This window comes from Podarcis raffonei, chromosome 16 (genome assembly GCF_027172205.1).
Source record: "Podarcis raffonei isolate rPodRaf1 chromosome 16, rPodRaf1.pri, whole genome shotgun sequence".
NCBI classification, from domain to species: Eukaryota; Metazoa; Chordata; class Lepidosauria; order Squamata; family Lacertidae; genus Podarcis; species Podarcis raffonei.
In genome coordinates, this window is record NC_070617.1 from 26,280,714 (window position 1) to 26,307,204 (window position 26,491).

General features: G+C 46.1%; 2 protein-coding genes across 2 annotated transcripts in view; one reads left to right on the forward strand and one right to left on the reverse strand.

The window, feature by feature from the left end:
• The first annotated feature begins 1,609 nt into the window (after nucleotides 1-1,609).
• ACADS (acyl-CoA dehydrogenase short chain) lies at nucleotides 1,610-16,231 on the forward strand. Its single transcript, XM_053368917.1, has 10 exons — nucleotides 1,610-1,732; nucleotides 5,794-5,957; nucleotides 7,308-7,457; nucleotides 9,065-9,176; nucleotides 10,436-10,587; nucleotides 11,791-11,961; nucleotides 13,927-14,064; nucleotides 15,027-15,122; nucleotides 15,376-15,432; nucleotides 15,769-16,231. The coding sequence occupies exons 1-10, from the start codon at nucleotides 1,684-1,686 to the stop codon at nucleotides 15,919-15,921; spliced, it is 1,242 nt and encodes a 413-aa protein (XP_053224892.1). The 5' UTR covers nucleotides 1,610-1,683; the 3' UTR covers nucleotides 15,922-16,231.
• Nucleotides 16,232-23,399: 7,168 nt separating this feature from the next.
• Nucleotides 23,400-26,491, reverse strand: part of SPPL3 (signal peptide peptidase like 3) — a 39,867-nt gene continuing 36,775 nt past the window's right edge. The window contains exon 11 of the mRNA XM_053369241.1: nucleotides 23,400-25,307. Within this exon, the coding sequence (XP_053225216.1) occupies nucleotides 25,236-25,307 (72 nt within the window). The 3' untranslated portion in view covers nucleotides 23,400-25,235. The remainder of the gene's footprint in view (nucleotides 25,308-26,491) is intronic.

The following is a 26,491-nucleotide window of genomic DNA, read 5'->3' on the forward strand; positions in this document are numbered from 1 at the left end:
TACACAGCTGCTGTTGTCTTATTTATTGCGTGACCTTAGTGCTGGGAGCTGGGTGGGTGGTGAGCAGGCAGGTCTTGTGTATTGTGAACCTGGAAATCTGAGAACCCTGAAAATACAAGTGGGTAATAAAAAGGTCCAGATCACCTTAGAATAGGTACTAGCTGTTGAAAAGAGGCTAGGCAGGAGATAGGGGCTCATCAGTGTCCTTTAATTCCTGGTTGAGGTTGTGGTGGGGGCTGTTTCTGGACTAAAATAGGAGCAGCATTTCAGAGGCCCTCTTAGTTCTAACATCCAAATATAATGTGGCTTTGTCGCTGCTCCAACAACACGAGTTTGCATGATTTCATGGGAATACCTTTTAAGAGGACATAAAAACTGCATTGGTTGAAGCTCCATCTGGCCCAGGGGGCTCTTCCTGACACAAGACCAGCCTGTTGGCTCTGGGAAGTGACCAAGTAGAGCATGTAGCAATAGAATCATAGAGTTAGAAGGGTCTTCTAGTTAAACCTCCTGCATTTGAGCCCTGGGTGGGCTCAAACCTCCAACCTTCTGGTTAGTTGCCAGGTGCATTGCACCACAGAAGAAGCCATTACTTGTTTATCCCCTGCATCTGTCAATAAGATTTATCACGGATTGTGTGATCTTCACGATGTGCTCTGGAATGTCAAGATTCATATTCCCCCGTCTGTGGAATGCTCTCCCCAGAGAGGCTGCTCTGGCGTGTTCGATACATACCTTTTCGCACCAGGTGAACCCTGCGTACACGTGCTTGGGTTTCTTAGTGTTTTGCTCCCTTGCAATAAATTTTAAAATACATTTTTAATAAACACCTGTTAGCACTTTCCAAGAATAAAATCCTCAATGTGCAGTTGCATAAAATGTAACATTTGAAATAGCCTCAAATAAAACGCATCTCATTATTTCATAAAAGTTATACAGCACTTGATAGTAAAAACAACTCAAAAGTGGTTTACGAAAAAGAATTATCAGTAAGAAAAGTTATCAGTAATTTAAAGACTTGAAAAGGTAAAAACAATAGACTAAAAAAACATTAAAACTTGCATCTACTTTGTGGGTTATTAAGCATGATTAAAACCAGCATGACAAGCCCAGACCCTTCAGTTTCTTTCTCATCCCGTTCTAGGGGGTGGGGAGAGGTTTTTTAAGCTTCTATTGCATTTAAAAATGCAATAGGTAGGCATTTTTTCCATTGCAAAAATAAATAAATAAATAAAATTAACCGGCCCAGTGCAAAGTACTGAAAAGTGTTTAAAAAAAAAAACCTTCCAAAAAAATTAAAAATCTTTCAATGGTTAAAAAAAAAGTTACAGATAGGTAGCCGTGTTGGTCTGCCATAGTCAAAACAAAATTTTTTTTTCCTTCCAGTAGCACCTTAAAGACCAACTAAGTTAGTTCTTGGTATGAGCTTTTGTGTGCATGCACACTTCTTCAGATACCACTGAAGAAGTACCGTATCTGAAGAAGTGTGCATGCACACGAAAGCTCATACCAAGAACTAACTTAGTTGGTCTTTAAGGTGCTACTGGAAGGAAAAAAAATTTTTGTTTTAAAAAAAAAAGTTGGGGGAGGGGCTGGGAGCTTATTAATGCTAATGAGGAGGCGGAGCTTAATGAGGCAGGCAGGAAGGGCAGCAGAAGAGGGCGGTTTATCCCTGGGCTCGGCATGGCGGCGGTGACGGGTCTCCTCGCGCGGCGTAGAGGCGGCATTGGAGGTAAACAGAGGCGGCCAAGTTTAATTGTCTCCCCCCGCAACTTTTGAGCGCTCCCCTTGGTACACGCCGGGAGCCACACGGCTGTTAACGGAGGTGGGACTGGCACGTACCAAGAAGGGGTGGAAGCGGGGAGGAGGGTGTTAGATGAGCGTGAGCAAAATACTGGGGAAGACTCCTTTACTTCGTGAGGGGCGGCAGCAGTTGGGGCGAGGGAGGGAATCTAAGGAGCTGTTCCCTTTCTGGGGGCTTCTTCCACACACCCCTGGGACCCTTCACATACCACTGGGGGATAGCTCAGAGGACCCTCCATGGACAGGGGCAGTCTGTCTCAAAATAATACCGGATGCAAACCACAGCCACCTTCATGCTCAGATTGCAAGTATCCAGAAGCTGCACCCGGGCTCAGTGGCCCACTCACTCTCTGTATATGTATAAAAATATAGATTACAGTGGTACCTCGGGTTACATATGCTTCAGGTTACAGACTCCGCTAACCCAGAAATAGTGCTTCAGGTTAAGAACTTTGCTTCAGGATGAGAACAGAAATCGTGCTCCGGCAGCGCGGCAGCAGCAAGAGGCCCCATTAGCTAAAGTGGTGTATCAGGTTAAGAACAGTTTCAGGTTAAGAACGGACCTCCGGAATGAATCAAGTACTTAACCCGAGGTAAAGGTAAAGGTACCCCTGTAGGTACGGGCCAGTCTTGCCAGACTCTAGGGTTGTGCGCTCATCTCACTCTATAGGCCGGGAGCCAGCGCTGTCCGCAGACACTTCCGGGTCACGTGGCCAGCGTGACAAGCTGCATCTGGTGAGCCAGCGCAGCACACGGAACGCCGTTTACCTTCTCGCTGGTAAGCGGTCCCTATTTATCTACTTGCACCCGGAGGTGCTTTCGAACTGCTAGGTTGGCAGGCGCTGGGGACCGAACAACGGGAGCTCACCCCGCCGCGGGGATTCGAACCGCCGACCATGCGATCGGCAAGTCCTAGGCGCTGAGGTTTTACCCACAGCGCCACCCGCGTCCCTAACCCGAGGTACCACTGTACTATAATCCGCTCTCCATGGGCCTGCCTTTGAAGACTGTTTGGAAACCTTTCCTGGTGCAAACTGTGGCTGAGCAAATGCTTGTCCAAACGCCAGTGTTGTGCCACCAGCTCCACCTGTGCATTTCCAGACTTAGCCCAAGATGCTGCCGTTAAAATTTCAGTGGCCATAAATGGCTTGGAGCCAGCACCCCTAAAAGCCAGTCTTCAACTGAGTGGGACTACCAGGTTGTGGCTACCAGGTCACAGCCTTAGCCAAGTGGGGTTTGCATCCCTAACACTGCCACCATACAAATACAGCGGTACCTCGGGTTACAGACGCTTCAGGTTACAGAAGCTTCGGGTTACAGACTCTGCTAACCGAGAAATAGTACCTCGGGTTAAGAACTTTGCTTTCAGGTTGAGAACAGACCTCCAAAACAAATTAAGTTCTGTACAGTGGTACCTCGGGTTAAGTACTTAATTCGTTCTGGAGGTCTGTTCTTAACCTGAAACTGTTCTTAACCTGAAGCACCACTTTAGCCAATGGGGCCTCCTGCTGCTGCTGCGCTGCCGGAGCACAATTTCTGTTCTCATCCTGAAGCAAAGTTCTTAACCTGAAGCACTATTTCTGGGTTAGCAGAGTCTGTAACCTGAAGCATATGTAACCTGAAGCGTATGTAAACTGAGGTACCACTGTATGTAGTTTTAAATAAATTAGGAGTCCCCAAATGCATGTTCTCTGGTCCATGGGGTCACGAAGAGTCGGACACGACTAAACAACAAAAAAATGCATGTTTGAGTAAAGAAGCTATAGCACTTCTCCTATAAATACAGTAACATTCAAGTCCTCATTGTTCTGGATAAAGACCTGGTTTAAATAGTAACAAGGAAGCTGCCACCTTACTGGACCATCTAACTCAGTATTGCCAACACTATCAGAAGCCAGGATTTCAGGCAGGGAGCCTTTCCCAGCCCTCCCTGCCTGGGATTTAATTTGGGACCCTCTGCATGCAAGGGAGTGTTCAATGTGCAGAAGGCCAGCCAGGAAAATGCAGGCCTTGAGGCCTTGCTTGCTTTCTCACCTCTAGCAAGGGGGCTGCGGAGGGAGGGGTATGGCTCCTTTCACCTTTCCGCTCAGTTGGCCAGGAGCCTGTGGGCGTCTGTCGGTTTGCTGCTCCCTCTCGGATTGCAATTCATCTCCCTGCAATTCCTCTTGTTCTTTACAAGCCGGGTGTCTTTTATAGGCAGATAAACTTTTGCCCCTGCTGTAAAGTTGGAGTACTACTTGTCTCCTCTCCATTGGGTGCTGTAAAATGAAAAGACCCTGAGGCAGGGTGCTGGGTGTTCAGGTTCAAAGCAGCTTCTGGGTGCTTGAGTTTTAGGAGCTAGTGTCACAGTGGTCAAGTGGCTCTTTGCCTTTCTCCCCCCTCCATTTTGCGCACTGAGGACTTTAACCCTGACCTCCCCAGTGGAAAGGGACAGGGGCAGATCTTCAGCCTAGCCTAGCCTGACTAAATTCTTCTGCTCACTCAGCAGCTGGTGCCGCAAGAAACCTTGCAGACTCTTTTGCGAAACATGGCTAGAGACATCTCTTTTTTTCTTTTTGCCCCTTTGCAGAGACCAGAACATAGACAGAGTCAGAGCATTCCTACATGGAGCTCAGTAATGTGTAAACTGATGGGCAACAGCTCTCCAGGCTTTCGGACATTCCCAGCCAGATAGGCGGGGTATAAACAATAAAATTATTATTATTATTATATTACCTAGTGATGCTGTAAGGGACCTTCTGCATGCCAAGCTTGTAGAGCTTCAGCTATTCCCAAGTAGGATTGCAGGAGGTTGCCTTATACCAGGGTTCGGCAACCTAAGGACCATGGGCCACACCAAGGGATGGAAAGATCACGAGGTTCCAAAAATAACAGATTGGCAAATCAAATTACAGGAATTGGTAGAGACGGCTCAACTGACTAGTAAACTCAGAGGAAACTCAAAGCAAAAAATTTGCGGAAAAATGGGATGGTTATATAAGATATGTTCAAAAATACAATAATAGTTTTGACTCCGTGCTAGCATTCGAGTGATAAAGGAACTAAAAGGAGATGGACAACAATTAAGGATTTATTATGTTTTCAGAATGTATTAGAAAAATTATATACAAAGGTTTATTGTTTTGTGTACATTCAAATGTAAGATAAAATATATGCAAAGGGACTTGATAGGAAGTCAAAGTTGAAGAAAAGATTTTGGAAGATAAAAGGGGGAAAATATTTACTTTCATTATTATCATTTTGGGTGTGGGTGTGTGGGTGTCTTCACATATGTGTATTGTTATATGCAATGTTTGGGAGGAAATAAGACGGTAAATAACAAATAAACTAAATATCGATGTATGTAATTTTTATTTCTTAATTATATTTAGTGGTAGTATGGCTGTATTGTTTTTGTAACATAAAATCATTCAATAAAATTAATTTTTTTTAAAAAAAGGACCACAAGCGGCCCATGGGGGTCGTTTAACCGGCCCATGGACCCCTGCCGCCTGCTTGATTGGCTCCCGTGTGCCACACTAAACCGGAGCAGAGCGGGGACTGCCTTCTGTGACGCTGGCCGGCTTTCCACTGACTGCAGGAAGCTCCTGCAGCCAATGGGAAGCTGCGTACACCTCCTCCGTGCTGGAAATAGTGTTTGCGTATGTGTGCATGCACACATGCGTGCACGCTCCAGTCCACTGCGGCATCTGCGGGACTGTGAACCGGCCCAAGCCACAAAAACTTTGCCAACCCCTGCCTTATACCATTGGTCTATCAAGCTCAGTATTGTTCATCCTGACTGGCAGGGGCTCTCCAGGGTTTCATGCAGGGCGTCTCTCCCAGCCCAGCCTGAAGATGCTGTAGATTGAACCTTGTACCTTCTGCATGCAAAGCAGATGCTCTACCACCGAGCTACGGCCCGTCCCCAACAGGGTGTCCTGTTTAGCAGCCCAGCTCTACGTCTTCTGGGCCAGACTGAAAGGGCTCTTCATGCTTTTCCATTTGCAGCTTGGACTTTTCAATGTCTGCGAAGGCTGCACACGGTGTACCAGACAGTAGAATTGCCGGAAACTCACCAGATGCTTCGCCAGACATGCCGGGACTTCGCTGAAAAGGAGCTGGCCCCCATTGCTGCTCAGCTGGACAAGGAGCATCGCTTCCCTGCAGAGCAGGTATGTATGTGACTCATCTCCGGGTAACACAGGTCTCCTGTCTGATATTGTGAATGACCCTAAAGGCCTGTCGCAATCCAGCAAGTTTGTCCCTGAGAAGAGCATCCATGTTGAGACTGAGACCTAATGCCCTGGTCACCTTGACCATTGGGATTTTTAGCTTGGTCTCGGCAATGCCCAAGGCAAGCACAAACTTTTAATCCTTTGGCTCATATCCACTTGATTACAGTCAAATCTTGGTTGTCAAATGTAATCCGTTCTGGAAGTCTGTTCGGCTTCCGAAATGTTCAAACACAGAGACATTGGTCGCAGGAGCTTCCTGCACTCAAGCGGAAGCCGTGTCAGACATTTGCTTCTGAAAAACGTTGAAAACTGGAGCATTGAAAATAAAAAGGAGCCAAAACGTTTCAAAACGGAGGCATTCAGGATCCAAGGTTTGACTGTATTAGAACCAGAATTCTGCATCCAGAAAAGCTGAATTCTGCAACCTGTATAATGCAGGCTGTTTACTTTGTTATGCCCAAATTTGCCTCTTTGATTCTAAGAACATAAGAAAAGCCTGGCTGTTGGATCAGGCCAAAAGGGGCTCATCTAGTCCTGCATCCTGCCTGTTTTCATAGTGACTAACTAAGTGCTACAATCAGGACCTGACCACATGAGCACTCTGTTGCACTGAACCCATTCCTCTTGCCTGCTTATTCTACTATCCTCCTGGTTTCTAAGATGCTACCTTGCTCATATGCTTTCAAGCATGTTTTCTCTACCATGAGGGCTAGGAACTTGATTTATTTAAAAACAAACACCTCCCCCTCCACACACTCAATGTGTCAACACCTTTTTTCGTAAACCGCTCTGAGATTTTTTTCTGCAACCAAGTGGTTTGTAAATTTTATAAAATGAGCAAAAAATAAAGTGAAAGCCAAGATTCACGAAACTGAATTGTGCTTTCTCTCACATAACCACAGTTTTTCTGTCCTCAGAAACAGTAGCTATGCCCATCCTAGCTGCCAGCTCACAAATTACCTTGTTTTGTATTGCACTGGCTTCACACTCCTTAGATTTTATTGGTAAGGCTGCCTTGCACAAATGTTCTTTCAAAGAGCAGTTTAATGTAAATAAAAGAATGAATTGCACGACGTGTGGTATGCTTTCTCCTGGCAGTATGTGCTGTTCTGTAATTAAGTAATTGCTATGGTTCTGCTAGGGAGGGAAGAAGTTATGGCTGCTGCCGGATGACTGACAAGGGCAAGTGTGGAATTGCTTTAATTCGTCTTTCAGCTGGGTTGTTTCTGCCACTGCTGCTGTCTCCCCTAATCAGCTTTACATCATCATTTCCTTCCCCACTTACAGGTCAAGAAAATGGGTAGCCTTGGACTTTTTGCAATGGACGTACCTGAGAAGTATGGAGGAGCTGGTCTTGATTACTTGGCCTATTCCATCGCCGTCGAGGAAATCAGCCGAGGCTGTGCATCTACTGGCGTGATCATGAGTGTCAATAATGTAAGAGATTCCCACAGATGTTAACCTTGATTAGCATTCATTCATTGTATCTAAGAGCGAGTGGCTTGTTGTTGTGTCCGACTCTTCATGACCCCATGGACCAGAACATGCCAGGCACGTCTTCCACTGCCTCCCGCAGTCTGGTCAAACTTCGAGAACACTGTCCAGCCATCTCGTCCTCTGTCGTCCCCTTCTCCTTGTGCCCTCAATCTTTCCCAACATCAGGGTCTTTTCCAGGGAGTCTTCTCTTCTCATGAGGTGGCTTCTCATGAGTGGCTTAGATACAATCAAAACAAGGCAATCTCTGGCCTTGCGGGCTTACAATCTAAAAAAACATGGCACACAAGGCAAAACGGACAGGGAGGGAAGAGGAAAACCATCAAAATTCAGGCATCAATTTCTAAACAGTTGTTCCTACACTGACCAGCTGGCACAGTGAGGGTGCCTGATGCTTGAAGTTCATGCAAAAGTGGTACCTCACCCCAGTAAAGTTATATCTTTATAGGAATGTTTCAGCAACTTGTTGACAGGAATGTAGTGAAAGGGATAGGTATAAACACATCTAACAGACATGTGTCAGGATAATCAGTGTTCCAAGTATTCAATGAAATTGATAGACTTACGTGGCAGTCGGTTAGGAAGAACCTGCCCACTTGCTCTACTAAATTTATTTGCAGATGATAATATGGACTTGAGCTATTAAACCCCCTCATAGGATACTTTTTGGTTCCTGCACATATGACTGTCGCCACTTTTTAGGAGGACCTGAAAGGAGCTAATTTAATAGCACGAAACGCAAGGGTTCAGCAGGTAGCTCTAGTCAAGAAACATACATGTAGACTAAGGATAGTTAGAGAAATAAAATGCAGAGGCACATTTGCAAAAGGCTGGTGGAGACTTATTTTAGGCAATGAAAGGAAGTAGAGTGTACTCCAATATATGGATTTGTTAAAGGTTTGTTTTCTTTCTTTATCAATTAAAATACTGTACCTCTGCATTTATTAGAACGTTTTCTGCAGAGTTTGTATGTAGAAATCTCTTGGGGTTTTTTTGTTTCTAGTTTCATTCAGTTGTTTGTGGTTTAGATTTCTGTAGTATTATTTTTTCCTTCTTCTAAGCTTTGTTATGTTTGTTGTGCCACTTAATAAAAAGTTTTTTTAGATTGTAATAATATTAAGGCCTCCAGGATCTGTTCAATGCAGCCTCCTCCAGTGTGTCATCTCTCCCTTGCCCCTCCACACTGAATAATTCTTCTGAGGGGTGGAGTTGCTTGCTTGGCATTCTGTTCAGGGCAGTGTGTAAATCAGTATAATTCAGGGGTCGGCAAGGTTTACCTCGTCTGGGCCAGTTCACTCCAGTGGATATCCCTCCATGGGCCGGATCACCCGCGATTTCCGGCTTCTGCACAGACGCGATTTCCGGCACCACGGAAGCGAGTCCCCACGCCGTGCTGCGCCGGTTTAGCGCAGCGCATGGGGACTTGGCGAGCGGGCGGCTTGGTTCGGGGGTGGCTCGTGTGCCAGTTAAATGACCCCCATGGGCTGCTTGTGGCCCATGGGCCTTAGGTTGCCGACCCCTGATATAACTTGTCTTCCCTCCCCATTTAGTCCCTCTATTTAGGACCAGTTTTGAAGTTTGGGTCTGAAGAGCAGAAACAGAAGTGGATTGCACCTTTCACCAATGGGGACAAAATAGGATGCTTTGCCCTAAGTGAACCAGGTAAGTTAGGCACACAGGTAATACCTTGGAGTCCTTAAAAAGAAATTTATACTCAGACAGCTTCCCATAAGAGGGAGTGGTGGCCACCAGCTTGGATGGATTTAAAAGAGGGCGAGACAAATTCATGGAGGAGGAGGCTATCAGCATGGCCTATATTCTGCCTCCACGGTCAGAGGCAATGGACCCCTCCAATACCAGTTGTTGGGAATCAAGTGGGAAGAGACCTGCTGCCCTCCTGCCCTGCATGTGGGCTTCCCATTTGGGCATCTGGTTGGCCACTGTGAGAACAGAATGCTGAACTAGAGGAACCCCCTTTGGCCTTATCCATCTGCAGAGCTACTCTTATGCTCTTAATCTGGAATCTGTGTCCTGCATACATTACACAAATGAGTATATTTTGCTTTTATAAAAAAAATTAAAATGCTTTATTGGTTTTAAAAAAACTATGTAACATATGTAATCAACAGAAAAAAGATCATATAAGCAAACATTTGTTTCATAGTTAGTGCTTATATGGAAAGGAGACACTATTCCCTCCAAATCAGACTGGCAAAATAAGATGCGATCGTATGCAGAGCAAGCCAGATTATCAGCAAGGTTCCGAGATGTTACCGATGAAAAATTTAATAGAGAGTGGGAAGTGTATAGAGTTTATCTAAAAGAACATTGCAAAAATTGAAATCCATTGGCAGGTCTGGACTGACTTACCTGCGTGTAATAGGAGAATCTTACAAAATTATTGTAACTGGAATAACCGAGAGGAGATAAAGCTTAGTGTGCAATTATGCAATGATATGGGAACCACACATGAGCATATTTTGCATTCATTCTGTTCCCCGCAAGTTGTTATCCATTCCCTAGGCATGTGGAGCATTGAGGAACTTGTGTTATGACATTTAGTCGTGCCAGCCATGGGTCCCCAGAGGTGGTTGAACTAGTGACTGCCATCACTCTCAACCAGCATAGCCAATGGTCAAGGATGGAGGGGGACACACACACACACAAAATACTGGTGGTGTCTCTAACTCAGGATGGTTGTTTATTCTTACCAGCAGCAGCCAGAAAGTCTGGTCTGGCAAGGAGGGGTGGGTGTCTTAAAAAGGCCTATTCTGCAATTGAAATACAGCTGGAGGATGGGGCTGCACGAGGAGATGGGACTCCTCTGCCGAGTCAAGACTTGATTTTTCGCAGTCCCCTCTCGGAGAGGGAGCAGCGCCAGGTCTTTGGGTCAGAAACCCTTTTGGTTTTCTCTTGCTAAGGCAATGGCAGCGACGCCGGAGCTGCTTCAACGGTTGCACGGCTGGTTGGGGACGAGTGGGTCCTGAACGGCACCAAAGCCTGGATCACAAACGCCTGGGATGCCTCTGCAACGGTGGTCCTTGCCACCACAGACAAGTCTCTGAAGCATAAGGTGAGTGTAGCCCTTAGGATCAGTCTTCACAACAAGGCAAGCTGGGGCTGAGCTAGGTCCCCACACAAAGGGGCTCTGTCCCATGGGTGTATTGGTTTGTTTTTAAATGCAGCCTTTCCCAGTGATGTAAGAGGGACCGAGAAACTTTTGACTCTGCTGCTAGCCTTTATTCCCTTCTCTGCCCAGCAGAAGTAGAAATGGGATAGATTGTCTAGATCAGCCTTTCTCAACCTGTGGGTCCCCAGATGATGTTGAACTACAACTCCCATCACCCCTTGCTAGCAAGGCCATAGCTCAGGGATGATGGGAGTTGTAGTCCAACAACATCTGGGGACCCGCAGGTTGAGAACTGCTGGTCTAGATGCATTGGACTTACGACTCCCATAAGGGTATGGCTCCCGTGCTGGCTGAAGCCAATGGGAGTTTTAGTCCACAATACTTGTCTCTAGTTCACCAGAAGTGGCTTAGTCATGCTGGCCACATGACCCAGAAGCTGTACGCCAGCTCCCTCGGCCAATAAAGCGAGATGAGCGCTGCAACCCCAGAGTCAGTCACGACTGGACCTAATAGTCAGGGGTCCCTTTACCTTTACCTTTTACTTGTAGAGCATCAGGTTGGGGAAGGTTGGTTTATAGCCAGCCAGGTGGTATAGTAGTTAGAGTGGTTGGACTAGGGTCTGGGAGGCTAGGATCCAAATCCCCACATGGCCATGAAGCTCACTGGGTAAACCAGTCACTGCCTCTCAACCTTGATAATCTCACAAGGTCATTGTGGGGATTCAGAGCTACCTTGAGCTGTTTGGAGGAAAAAGTGGAATGCAATGCATAAATAGCCTGCCAGGGATCCCAGCTCAGGCAGGCAGGAGAAGAAGAAGAGTTTGGATTTGATATCCCGCTTTATCACTACCCGAAGGAGTCTCAAAGCGGCTACCATTCTCCTTTCCCTTCCTGCCCCACAACAAACACTCTGTGAGGTGAGTGGGGCTGAGAGACTTCAGAGAAGTGTGACTAGCCCAAGGTCACCCAGCAGCTGCAGGTGGAGGAGCGGGGAAGCGAACCCGGTTCCCCAGATTACGAGTCCACCGCTCTTAACCACTACACCACACTTGAGAGACTTGTCAAGCCACTTGTGGACCACCGGTCATGCCAGCAGACCTCCTTCTGCGTGAGCAACTTGCCAACGTTGTTCTGTCTTGTCGCGCAGGGCATCAGCGCCTTCCTCGTCCCCATGCCAACCCCTGGCCTGTCCCTGGGAAAGAAAGAAGACAAGCTGGGGATCCGTGCCTCCTCCACCGCCAACCTGATCTTCGAGGACTGCCGGATCCCCAAGGCCAACCTTCTGGGGGAGCAGGGGATGGGCTTCAAGATTGCCATGGTGAGTAAACTCTTTTAACGGTGAGGAAGAGGGGAGGGAATGGGGTTAAGCAGCACCCTCTGCCTGCACTGGAAGCACAAAGGGTGGCGGTTCTGGCCTTCGCACCCTCTTCCCCTCCATGCCCTGTTTTCAGCCTTTCAGGAATTCAGCTGATCACTATGTAGCCGTGTTGGGGAAGACTTGTGTCCTTCATGCCCACTCTGTCTGGCCCACAGGCCCCTCCTTAGACAATGCACCCCTCTCACTGCCTGTCCGTGAACTCTAATAAATGCCTCTTGCTTGTCTGGATAGGTAGTCATTGCCCAAGTGTACGTGGGAACTAGCCTATGTCTATGAGAACATCTGTGGTTTTTTTAAATTTGATTTTCTGTTTTCGCTACTTTTTATTACGCCTAGTGTTTTTTATTGCTATTTTTAACAAATGTTTTATACACTTTTGTAAGTGGTATATAAAACTTGCTAAATAATAATGTGTATCCCCTGGCTGAGAAAGGGGGGGCACCTACTCCACTTAGGAAATTAAACTCTGGAACTCACTCCCACAAGAGACAGTGAGGGACAATAACATGGTTGACTTTAAAAGAGGTTGGTGCCAATAGCCATGTTAGCTGTGTTTTACCTCCACAGCTGGAGACAACAATGCTTTTGAATACCAGTTGCTGGAAACCACAGGACGGAAGAGGGCTTTTGTGCTTGGGCATGGGACACGGGTGGCTCTGTGGTCTAAACCACTGAGCCTCTTGGGCTTGTCGATTGGAGGGTCAGTGGTTCAAATCTCTGCAACGGAGTGAGCTCCTGTTGCTCTGTCCAAGCTTCTGCCAACCTAGCAGTTCAAAAGCACACCAGTGCAAGTAGATAAATAGGTACTGTGGCGGGAAGGTAAATGGCGTTTCCATGCACTCTGGTTTCCGTCATGGTGTCCCATTGCGCCAGAAGCGGTTTAGTCATGCTGGTCACATGACCCAGAAAGCTCTCTGTGGACAAACACCAGCTCCCTCGGCCTGAAAGCGAGAGGAGCGCCACAACCCCATAGTCACCTTTGACTGGACTTAACTGTCCAGGGGTCCTTTACTTGAGGACTTTCCATTGGGGCATCCAGTTGGCAACTGTGAGAAGAGGATGCTGGACCAGATGGGCCATTGGCCTAATCCAGCAAAGGCACCTTGTGTCCTTATTAAGCATCCTTATATTGAGACCATTGGTCCATCCAAACTCAGTATTGTTGGCAGTGATTGGCAACAGCTCTCCAGGGGATTTAGGGATGTTTTTTTCCTTCCTTGGCTCAACCTGGCCATGCTGCCAAGGGACTGAGCTTGGGGCTTTCCACAGGCAGAGATTAAAGCAGTGGGAGGCAGTGGGAGAGGAGGTCCTCCAGTATGTGTCCCTTCCGAAAGGTTTGTAGTTCTGGGGGAACCCAAGAGCTGCACTGTGGTTTTTTAACCCCCCATTTAAGACAGTTCTTGCTTTCCCAAAGTGGTTCATATCATAAATAATAGTAATGGAAAGAAAGAGAGGCCTTGAGATTAGCCTCTTGTCATAGATAAGAGATAAGGTCAGGTGGATCACAGTCTGAGACACCAAAGCCTGAAGCCATAATCTACTTACACTGGTATAATACTGCTTCCACCCCAAGGATTGTGAGAACTGGACTTCTCTAAACATCCTTGCCAGACTGCAGTTCCCAGGAATCTTCTGGCAAAGCCAGGATAGATTTAAAATAGCGTAAGACAATATACGTTTGTACTGTGTGCGTCTCTTCATTGTGGCTCATCTGGAGGTAGTAGCAAAACTGCCCCACTCCATGCTTCACTAACAGCTGCCTATATTTACTGGATGCTGGGCTTTGCAAAGTCTGCCCAGTCATTCCATAGTCTTAAAGATTGTCTTCAGTTAAAGTTGGCTTTTTCTGATGTGGCTGGTTGTAGTGCACAAACTCACTTTTTTGTCTTTCCGCCTTCCTTTCAGCAAACCCTGGACTCTGGGAGGATTGGAATTGCATCTCAGGCATTAGGAATAGCCCAGGCAGCTCTCGATTGTGCTGTGGATTACGCTGAGAAAAGGGTGGCTTTTGGCTCCCCCATTACTAAGCTGCAGGCCATTCAGGTACATAGATAGATCTCTTTCTTACAGGGGCTATTCTCTTTGTAGTTCCAGGACTCATCAATACTTAAAAAAAGAAAAAAATCAGGGAGGCTAGCCTGCAGCCCCACTGTTTTTGCTGAACTAGAGCAGGAAGGCTTGCCTGGCGCCCTCGTTACATATTTAGGTGCTGAGCAAAAACATTTCTCTTCTCCCAGGCCTTTGGCTAATTAAACAATCTTTGGCATTTTAAACTGTGGGGGAGTATTTGTTTTCGTTTGTTACCGTGTTATGTATTTTTGTGTTTTTATATTGTTATCCTCCCTGTGATCTTTGGATGAAGGCTGATACAGAAATATTATTATTATTATTAGTGCTCCCATCAGCTCTGTGCAGCATGGGAGTTGTTGTTCAGCAGCAGCTGATGGGCTGCAGGTTTGCCACCGTGTTTTAGAGAAACATGTCAAAACAGAAGAGCTGGAATTCATTGTGTACTTGTTACACAACTTGATTACTTTGGGAACATCAATATCTTAAAAGTGAAATGGTTTCCATGACCAGGACCAGTCCAGAGGGTACACCCTTCCTCCTATAATTAACATAGGGCACAAGGACATGGGGCACAAGGGCATTCAAAGAACCATCATCCCCAGTGTATGGTTCCACATGAGATGGATTTCTTAGTCTTCCATTTGATGTTCCTGTTCAAAATTAGTGAGACAAGGCATACGCTTTGCTTTATTCAGAAACTGGATTGTGGTTGAGCTTCTGTTAAGTATTTGCTGTGTTCATTTTGATTTGTTGCACGCAGACCAGCCTTGCCTTTCAATGTTTTGAACTGCAGCTCCCATCAGCCCCAGGCAGCACAGCCCCAAACGGGAGTTGTAGTTCAAAACATGGGGACAGCACTGGCTTGGGGAAGGCTGGTGCAGAATATCTAGGGCCACCGGGGTTATTCAACCCACCATGGTGTTTTGTGTCTGTAGTTCAAGCTGGCTGACATGGCACTGGCCCTCGAGAGCGCCCGTCTGCTGACATGGAGAGCCGCCATGTTGAAGGACAACGGAAAGCCCTACACAAAGGTAATAGTGCTTGTCTTCACAGATAATGGACATTTCTAGGTTGCAGGCACCCTAGAAATGTGTGCAAAGGCAAAAAAAACCCCATTCCCTGGGCTATAGAAAATCCCCCACCCCACCCTGTTTTGCAAGGTGAGCTGGTGTACTATTTGGGCTGGGGTGGTAAGTGACTCTCCTTATCACTTATGCAACACTTAGGGCGGTGGGGTTAGATTTACCTGGACTGTAGCACTTTCCTCTCCTCTTCTCCAAACAGGAAGCTGCGATGGCAAAGCTGTCTGCCTCCGAGGCTGCAACTTCGATTTCCCATCAGGTAAGCCTGTGCCTCTTTGTGCCCATGAGCACAGAGGGAGAAGCTCTCCCCTTCCATACAGTTGGCACGGTGCTGGCTTACATGGAGCAAGAGACACAGCCGAAATCTCTCTCCTTGGACCATTCTGTCACTGTGGCCACAAACGAATGTCTGTAGGTATGTGGGGCTCTTAAATGACCCTGGCAAACGAAGAGAGCATGAGGTAGGGGGAGCTAGTGGTGTACTTCCTTTCCATCTCCTGGATGTAAGTGCATCCCTCCCCATTTTTCATCTCTGTTGTTGTACTGCAGCCACAGCATCCAATGCTGACGCACTTGGGATGCTTTTTTATTTCAGGCGATCCAGATCCTGGGAGGGATGGGCTACGTGACAGAGATGCCGGCAGAGCGCCACTACCGGGATGCTCGGATTACGGAGATCTACGAGGGAACTAGCGAGATACAGAGGCTGGTCATTGCAGGGCAGCTGTTGAAAGCTTATCGAGGCTGAGGGGGAGAAGATCTGTGTTTCAGCGCCTCCTACTTTCTTGCAGAGATGCACGTGCGATTAGAGATGGTAGACCCTGGGTTGGTTACAAGCCAACACAGAGCCCCATTTGCCAGAGTTTGGACAGAGTAGGAGATTTGGGCCACCAGTTGCTGCATGCCACAACATTCACTGTGAGAGTTGAACAGTACGCCAGAGAGGAGAGTCTCAGACAGCAAGATAAAAGTGTCCTCTGCCTTTAAGGTGCCTTAGATAAAGATATATATATATATATATATACATACACAAAATGAATAAATTGCACTACCAAGGGTTTGATTTCTCTCTCCTCACCCCACTTTGCACTACAGCCTCAGGTTGCGTTTAATGGACATTCATTTGTGTGATGTTTCTTTAATCTACCTCTGTCTGCAGCAGAGATCAGGAGTGCAGAACTGTTGTGTGGATAAAAGGCTAAATGAAAACTCTTCTCCAGCATCAGATACTGCCCTGAATATGTTAGTTGGGTGCAGGGGGTGGGCACCCACTAAGAATACCCATTGAGACCTGTGGGTTTAGGGTAGTATACAAATTTAATAAATAATAAATAATAATCTGGAAGCATAGTAATTATTGCCTTGGACCATTGGCAATAAATGGAAGATTATGTTCATGTTTGTTAATAGTGGCAACAGATAAAGGTCTGGGTGCTTAGGCAATGTCCTGCTGGTTGGTGAAAGGCAGCCTCCTTATCCTCTCTGTGATGTGAAGTGTCTGGGAAAGAAACGGAGGTGCCTGTGCATCTTTTTCTCACATATAATAAGGAATCTTGCCAGCGTTCCTTCTGCTGGGGTCTCGACTATGTGGGCTCTCGCTTGCAGGGGGAGAAAGAGACGAACATTGGACTCTGCAAAGCTTTCCACATCTCAGCCTGGATGTTGGTTAAAGCACGGTGCTGATAATGCCAAGGTTGCAGGTTCAATCCCCGTTTGGGACAGCTGTATATTGCAAGGGGCTGGATCCTCAGACTCTACAACTCTATGATTCGATCAAAGCAGTTAAGGCCTTTGACAGTGTAAAGCAGGGGTCCGTAAGGTTTTTGTGGCTTGGGCCGGTTCACAGTCCCGCAGACACCGTGGTGGGCCAGAGTGCGGACGCACGCACTCGCAAACATGATTTCCAGCACGGAGCAGGCGTGCGCAGCTTCCCATTGGGTGCAGGAACTCCCTGAGTGGGTGGCGGGGGTCCACGGGCCGGTTAAACGACCCCCATGGGGCGCTTGTGGCCCATGGGCCTTAGGTTGCTGACCCCTGGTGTGAAGAGCAATTAAGAGTACTGCTATTGCAAATGCTCTCACAGCTAATGGCTCCTCTTCAGCTGGGCAAGGAGATTCAAGATGCAGGCCACTTATTCCACTCTAAAAATACAACCAAACCCCACCTCCTTGCCCAATTTCTAAAATCAATGTTTAGAATTGCAGACAGCCATCTGTGGTTGATTTCCACCTTTCCTACCATGGATAACAATTATTGCCATACAACAGTGTACATACAGGATAAGGTGTGGTGGCTATTCAGTATGATAATAGAATAAACTTCAAGTAGCAGCACTCTACCTCTTACTATAGGATTTTAGCACTAGACAACTAATGAGAGAAGTCAGCTTTCTAACGTGTTTTATGAATGTGTCAAAAATAACTTGCTGGTTACAGTGGAAACTGTTCTGGACTTGGTGGCCTTTTGCTCTGAAGCAGCAGAACAAGCTCTTAGTGGGAACATAATACTCTCAGCACCACTTGCAGTAAGAAGCCAGGGTAGAAGTGGCAATCCCTGTTCTGTATGCAAATCCTACTTCCTCCACACCAGAAACACTCCTCCGGGGACACTCACGCCCCACAGTAACCTAGAAAGGCCATAAACATGTTTAATCTGATGCCTGAGAAAAATCCCAAAGCTGCTTTCTTGTTTACTTGGGGAATTAGTCTGCATGGCCTCATCTAAAGTATGAATGAAAGATATGGCTTCCGGCAGAGTGCATTGTGCTCACAAGGCAACTTGGGCTCCCAGTTTTAATTAAAAAAACAAACAAACCAAACTTAACCCAACAAGTTTTTCTTAATTTAAAGAGGGCAATAGCAACCAGCGTAACTTATTCAGCATTTTATCAAGCTTGCCGGATCTGCAGTTCCATTTGTGGTAAGTGAGGGTCAGTGAATTCCCTTGCCTCTTTCCTGAGAACTATGCAGCAAGCAACCTGTCCATTTACTATTTTTTTTATACCACCCTTCATCAAAACACAAGTAAAAGCACAAATAAATAGAACAAAAACAACACCCCCCGCACACCAAACACATTTAAAAGGCTGTAGAATGTTAAATCATTCAAAGACCTGGTTGAAGAACATTTTCACAAGGCACCTAAAGATATATAATGAAGGTGCCAGGCAAACCTCTTTAGTGAGAGCCATTTCACAAACTGGGAGCCACTGCAGAAAAGGCCCACTCGTGTTGCCATCCTCCAGACCTCATGTGGAGGCACACAAGGGCTTTAGAGGAAGAACGCAGGGCTGGGATCAGTTCATATGAAAAGAGGCAGTCTTTGAGGTATGGCGGTCCTGAGCAATTTACAGCTACTGCTTTGCTAATATCTTCTTCTTCTTTGGCGATCACTCGTAGCCGAGTAAGATTGTCTTCCATAAACACGGTTTTAACAATGAGTCTGTAAGTGACTGTGGAGGCCAATTCTGGATCCACACATCCTTCCACAGTGAGGACATTGGTTTCCAGGCGGGAGTTGATCACGGCGTGGATTTGCCAAGGGTGCCTTCCTCTTCGCACGTTTCTCCCTTGTGTCCTGAGTTCGAGTATCTTCAAAGTCCATGACACCTTTGGTAAAGGCTGTTCTCCAGCTGGAGCGCTCACAGGCCAGTGTTTCCCAGTTGTCAGTGTTTATACTACATTTTTTAAGATTTGCCTTGAGACAGCCTTTAAACTTCTCTTGTTGACCACCAGCATTACGCTTTCTGTTTTTAAGTTTGGAATAGAGTAGTTGCTTTGGAAGATGATCATCAGGCATCCGCACAACATGACCAGTCCAATGAAGTTGATGTTGAAGAATCATTGCTTTGACACTGGTGAGCTTTGCTTCTTCTAGTACACTATGATATTAGTTTGCCTGTCTTCCCAAGTGATGTGTTAAATTTTTCGGAGACACCTTTGATGGAATCTTTCAAGGAGTTGGAGATGGCATTTATAAGTGGTCCATGTTTCACAAGCATATAGTAAGGTTGATAGTACAATACCTTTGTAAACAAGCATTTTAGTTTCCCTGTAAATAAAACCCTTGTGGGGCACGTCAAGTGATTTCTGACAGTTTTTACTCCTCAAAAACTGTTGGGAGACATTTCTCCCCCAAATAGTTTGCCGCCAATTCTCAGTGCTCTTCAGCTGCACGGTTTTACTTTCAAACACCAGCCGCTGCAAGCCCATGGGGAGAATGGAAAGATAATCATGACGGAATTGGGATTCAACTGAAGCCCTTGGGAAAACTGGACCCAAACGAACAAGATGAATTTAAATGTGGACAAGGCTCTACACCTAGGCAGGAATAACCAGCTGCACAAATATTAGATGGGGGACACCTGGCTTGCCATTATTACATGTGAAAAGGATCTAGGGGTTCTTAGTAGACCACAAGCTTAACATGAGTCAACAGTGTGATGCAGCAGCAAATAAAGCTAATGCTATTCTGCGCTATTCTATGGTTTTGATCTATAAAGCTTTATACAGCTCAGGACCTCAATACCTCAAGGACCACCTCTCCCCATATGAACTGATCCAGACTCTGCAACCATCATCTGAAGCCCTTCTTCATGTTTCCTCCCCCCCACTGGAGGTTTGAAGGGTTGAAAGACAGGAATAGGCCTTTTTTTTTTGCGGCAGCTTATTTTGGGGAATGCTTTCCCCAAGGAGGCTCGCCTGGTGCCTTCATTACATATCATTAGGCACCAGGCAAAACCTTTCTCTTCACCCAGGTGTTCGGCTGATTAACATTCTACGACCTTTTAAATGTGTCTGTGGGAGGGGTGTTATTATTTTGTTTTGCTTTGCTTTTTTATTAGGTATCTTGCGTTTTTGTTGTGAACCGCCCTGTAATCTTCAGATGAAGGGCGGCATACAAATTTAATTAATAAATAATGATGAGGATGGACAAGCATCCTCATCAGTTCAAGAATTTAACTTCCAGATGCTGTGCCCCCTGACATGCTGCAGACAAAGGAAGCAACGAAAAAAATCCAAAGCCATTTTTTGTCTACTGAAGACTGAACACTTCACTGCCCCTTCCAATTCAATACAATGCTGCTGCAGCCACTGTAGAATTCATGGCACTTGCTAGGGGTAGAATCCAATTTGGTGCCACTACTCTCAACTTAACCGCGTAAAGGTTTCTTGTTGAGCAATTGAATGTTCCCCCCTCCATGTGAACACCCACTAAATGTGGTCTGTTCCTCCGACCTCCTGGAAGAGTTCTGCGGAAAGCACAAGGGAGGCGACGCGGCAGTTGAATGGGTTTTCAGCAAAAGACATTTCAACAGCACTGTGTGCCCTTAATTCCCCAAGGCGGTGCCAGTGAAGCAAGCAAAGGGCTTCAGGAACTGCACAGGACTGCTGAGTAAAGCCCTAGACTTGTCAACACAATACAATGAGGTTGGGCAGGCACTACCCTGGCCAACGCCTCCTGGCCCAATCCCAAATTACACAACAGTGGGATTAACAGCTGCCGCTTCCACAGGAAAACCTGCTTTGTAAAGAGAGCCAGGATACTGGACAAATTGATTACGGTGAAGTTGGCATCGTGATAGCTCATGTGGCAAAATGGCTCCAAAGACTGCTGTGAATCAGGAAGCCTCCTGCTTCAGTTCCACCAGCAATGAGCACACAGCAGACCACTGTCCCCCTCAGCAGGAGGGCACATAACAGGGTGATATTATGGCTGTTCAGGATAGAAAGAGAATACAAAGGAATATACTTAAGCCGCATTTGAAGTATCACTAGTAGTGGAATAAATGAATCCGTCTCTTACAGAACTAGCTTAAACCCAGTTAAACCAGATGATAGTTTTAAGTGATCATAAATGCATAGCAGGTACGTAATGTTGAAGGGTGTGGAACATCAACTATAAAATCACACCTTCCTCCTGCAGTGGCAAGTCAAAGCAGAAAATGCTACCTGTCTTAAGCAAGGGCTGTTATTTAACCCACTATTGTACAGTGTTTCGCCTCCTTATGTGCTGAGAGAGCTGGTTATTACAAAACGTTTTTTAAAAAGAATTCTGAGTAAACAGGGCCTTGAGAGTCAATGCCTCAATTATGTATAATTTCCACACAGTTGGTTTTAGGAAATCTTAGAGAACTACAGGCAGCAAATTAATAGGCACTCTGGATGATGGTGGGGCATTAATTACTGCACCATGAAAGAGTCAGATTCCACTGCTATATAATCCAATTGTAAAGTAAGATTTACATGCCATGGAGAGCCTTTCCACAAGTTTGTACAACATGTAATCTGGGTTTATAATGAAGGCCACCAACCTTGATGTCTTTGAAAGATTAGACAAATTCATGGAGGAGAGGGCAACTAGCCATGACGGCTATGCTCTGCTTCCACAGTTGGAATGCTTCTGAATACCAGTTGCTGGAAACCAGAAGGCAAGAGTGTTTTTGTGCAGAAATCCTGCCTGGAGGTTTCCCCCAGACATCCGGTTGATCACTGTGAGAACAGGATGCTGCACTAGATGGGCCCCCTTTGGCCTGATGCAGCAGGCTTGTCTTAGGTACTGAAGGCTGCTTCTACCGAAGGTGGCCAGACCTGCTTCCTGCATGTTCTGAAGTGTGCTTGCCACATGCAGCTAGTGGAGGAACAGGGCAGGAGGGCCACAGCAAATTACTATCCTCTTGGGTGAGCCCCACTGGTGCCTTCGCTACTTGACTCAAAACACAGGCATCTTGCACCAATTCTAAATTCACTAGAAAAGCCCATCCTCACAGGAGCACTGATCGTTTGGTATATACATTTAAGCAACAAACAGTTAATTCATACTGACAACTAGGCTGCTAAGCTGAGGATGAACAATGATATGATGCTGTCTGAAAAAGTTAATGATGACCAGAGCTTTTCATTTTAAAAATTACAAATACAGTGGTACCTCAGGTTAAGTACTTAATTCGTTCTGGAGGTCCGTACTTAACCTGAAACTGTTTTTAACCTGAAGCACCACTTTAGGTAATGGGGCCTCCTGCTGCTGCCACGCCGCCGGAGCACAATTTCTGTCCTCATCCTGAAGCAAAGTTCTTAACCTGAAGCACTATTTCTGGGTTAGCAGAGTCTGGAACCTGAAGCGTATGTAACCCGAGGTACTACTGTATATCCTTCACAACTGCAGGTAACAATTTGTAATTATTAGGACAGCAGGCAATAAAAGTTCCGCCATTTGGAGGGGGTATGTTGGCTGTTTGGCCGTATTAATAAAACATTCACATTCATTTAGAGGGGGCTTCAATGCCCCTTTGTCCTGCCCCCCATCCCACTGCCAGACCTCCAACCTAGTATTGTCTTTCACATACCCAAATCTGAGAACAGCTGGCTCACGGCTCACACTTCCAAAGTCTAGGTACTTTGGCTTAGGGGTGCGCAAGTTATGCAAAGCAAGCACATGTTAGAATAAATTAAATGGAATGTTTAGGATACAGAACTCCCAGCAGAATGTAGGAAATGGTGCTCTTCACACACAACTGTGATGTTCTGTTCCTTTAATAAAAATCTTACCTCTCTGCAGGTGACCAAACAGAATGAGTCTTCAGTATTGTGGCATATAAGTGGACCTTGCCAGTCCCCACAAATGAAACTTTTGAACACAGCCCTCCTTTTTTGCAAGCAAGCCAAGTCTCCTGCTCTGCCGGCTGAACAAACCAACATGAACATTATTTTCAATATTTGAGGCTTTGCAAAATAACTTTACACTGTGATCTGTTCAAATGTGGTTCCTCAGCATATCTCCTGAAACAATGCATCTTAAAATAATAATAATCATCCTAGTGTCCACAAGGATGGTCAAGAACTGTTCTTGGCAAAAGAACTTTAGGATAAAGCTGGGCTTAGTTAATTCTGTGTGGAGTCGTATGCAAGAATTGTATGCAGCTGTTCCCTAAATCATTTAGGAACGACCCAACCAATCCCAACTTTTCAGCTCATACTACTCCCTTTGACGCGTTAAAAAAAGGCAGCGGTAGATGGGGGTGAAATAGCATTTCATTTAAGCATTTTCTTCCAAGATTTTGCTTGTCCTCAGCATGGTATGAGGGCAAATGAAGAGAACTCAGGTCTCAGTCAATGCATAGGTGGAGCAAGGAGAAGACCACCTCAGGATCCCACATTTGCTGCCCTGAGCTCCACGATAGAAGAAACGGTAAGATATAAATGTGGTAAATAAACAAATAAAAATATGTGGTTTCCATAATTATTTATTATCTTCTGGTCCTGTTTCCTCCCTCAAGGCAGCTTCTAATTCATAAAGCATAAGACCAGCCCTGCTGGATCAGGCCAGAAGTGCACCCAGTATCCTGTTTCCCAAGGTAGTCAAGCCAGATGCTCCTGGAAAGCTCTCACAGGACATGAAGACACAGCCCTCCCCAGAAAGAATTGAGGAAGCAGCAAGAAAAGGGGGGAAGGGGAGAAAATATTCAGTAAAATGATTCCCTAATCTGGTCTAGGAGAAGAAGGGTCTTAAAACCACCACCTAATGCCAGGAATTCCCAGAATCTGGGCTAAGCTAACACACACCCCAATACAGGGGCAGGTCTTTTAAACCAGTGGGCAGAAAGGAAACTTTCATTTTTGACAGTAAAGATAAAGTTCATCTTAGGAACCTTTGAAACAGTTAAAAATAACATAGCCAGGACAATTTGTTTAGAAAAGTCCACGTTTTAAGAGACTCCCAGGTACAAAGCAGTCATCACAAACTTTGACCAATCACAACAGCAGAGGACAGGATTCTCTCTTTCTCTTTCTCTCTCCCTTTTTTTTTTAAACGTAAGGGAATGGGGGGAAATACAGCACACTAATCAAACAATGCAAAAAAAAAAATACAAAAAATAGAAAATAGAAAAAATGTATTTACAAGTCATACATTACTATGATCAGAACGCACAGAGACAACAGCTGCTATAATACATGCACAGGGTCAAGAGGGGAGCTACTAAAAACCTGTAATGGATTAAGTTGTAAAAAACAAACCCACAAACAAAAATAGGGGTTCGGCGGGGGGGGAGGGGGTCAAGGGCTTCAGCTTTCTCCCTCCCCTAAGTCTGCTACATTGATTGAAAAAATCAAAGAATCCCCTAAAATCCAGGAGCACATTAAGTACAAAATACTACACTGGTTGTTTTTTTTTTTAACTGAAGCTTCACTCATGGAGGGAAATGGGAAAGACAGCAGCATATTTGCAGATCCATATACAAGAAAGCCCAGAGTAAACTGCTCTACATGCTAAAAATTACAGCAAGCCCCTGTCAGCTACAAAGCATGATCCTAGCAGATTTTCCCATTGCATGTGTGTGTGTGTGTTTCTGTGTATGCATTTGTGTGTGTATAAAAGTCGTGCCCTTGTTCACTGCAACATGACATCTGGGTGGAAATGTAACTTGTTTACAACAAAGTCTTTATATCGTGTACTGCAAGAAGTCACTCAAATGTCTGTGGATTTAATAAGTCACCTCACACCACAGAACATATTTAATAAATTTGAATGGGGGGGGGGAGATTATAGCGACAGAAAAACCTCTGTCTCAGTTCTCTCTGAAACCGGAGTCCAACAGAAAACTGGTCCCAAAGTACTTGTAGGGTTTCCCAAGAAACTCCAAGCGCAGTGACCATTTGTCTCCTCTTAGTGTTCACAAGTTCCTCAATGACTCTATGCCGTTTTCACCAGAAAGTGTCTGTCAGTCTGCCTCCTCCTCCTTCTTCTCCCCTGAGGAACACTGGATGGGCCTAGCACTAATCCGTAAGGAGGAGGAGGAGGGGAAGGAAGAAGAGGGAGGCGGCTGCCATGGCAAACTGTCTCCAGTTCCAAGAAGGAAGGGGAGAAGCCCCCACTCCCTCGACCACCACCACCAAAACGCCTTTGCTCTTTCCTCCTTTTCCCAGAAAGCAAGTCCATTTGTACAAGTTCCACAAACTGGTAATTCTCTCCTGAGTACCAGCCCAGCCACAGGGACGGACAACCAAGCTGTGAGCCACAAAAAAAGGACCAGGTAGAAGTTCCGGTCACTTTCCATCCGTTCCATCATACCTCCAGGAAACGTGAGCTGCTGGTCTTGGAGTGGAATGGTTCAGACCACATGCGACGCAGATCTCCCTAAGGAAAGGGACAGAAGGGTGAGCAACTGAGTGTGCACAGACTCACAGAGTTCAAAGGGGCTGCTCCTGCACCCAGATTATAAAAGGCTGCTAAGGCTCCCTTTTGGGGCAAGGGGCTCAAGGATGGCAGAATTCAGAAAGTGAAGCTGGACGATGACTATTTTGCTCTGTAACGTTTACGCCAGGGGGATCCAACATGGCGCCCTCCGGATGTTTGGGGCTACAACTCCCATCAGGAAGGGCCAGGCCTGCAGTGCTTCCATGGTATCAAGTGCCCTCTGGCAGCTCAGGTTGATACAGCAGAGACCTCTTTGGATGCACCAGCTGGAGGTAGGACAGGCAGCGACAGGTAGTGGCACCACCCAACTCAGGGAATGCTCCCCTAGCACCCATCTTGACATCATTTCATTACCAACTGTGAACCTTAATACCTACTAAGTGGGCTTTTATGCTGACTTTCAGGTATTTATTTTATTGTATTTGTTTAGAGGAGTTGTTGTTGTTCTTGATGTTGTACAGGCAACTCCCCACTTACGCAGGGATTACGTTCCAGACCCCCATGCGCATAAGCGAAAGGTAAGTGGGGAACCTTGTCAGGGCGGGGAACTAGGGTGATGTCTTCTTCTTTTACAACAAAAAAGTTCAGAGCTCTTTGGAACCCTACATAACAAAAAGCAACCTATACTGTATCTTTGCCTCCAGATCGCCAGAATGGACAGGGAAGAGGACTGAGCCCGCCGCATTACAGCTTCCTGCCCAACAGCTGTTGAGCGGGCTAGCCTGGCAGCAGCGAGGGCTCCTGTGCACTATTTTGGAGCCCACAAGTTTTTTTCTGCCTTTAAAACCTCTTCAGGCTCTGGGGAGGGTCTCCTTGCGAGTCACAAGGACTTTCCAGCTCTCTCCCACCATTTCCAGGCTTGAACTGATTTATATTTATTTATTTCGTGGAGTTGCCCTACATGCAGTTGCGCCCAAGTCAAGCATGTGTAAGTGGGGAAGTATATAGTGTATACAGTACAGTGGTACCTCTGGTTATGTACTTAATTCGTTCCGGAGGTCCGTTCTTAACCTGAAACTGTTCTTAACCTGAAGCACCACTTTAGCTAATGGGTCCTCCCGCTGCTGCCACGCCACTGCCGCGCGATTTCTGTTCTCATCCTGAAGCAAAGTTCTTAACCCGAG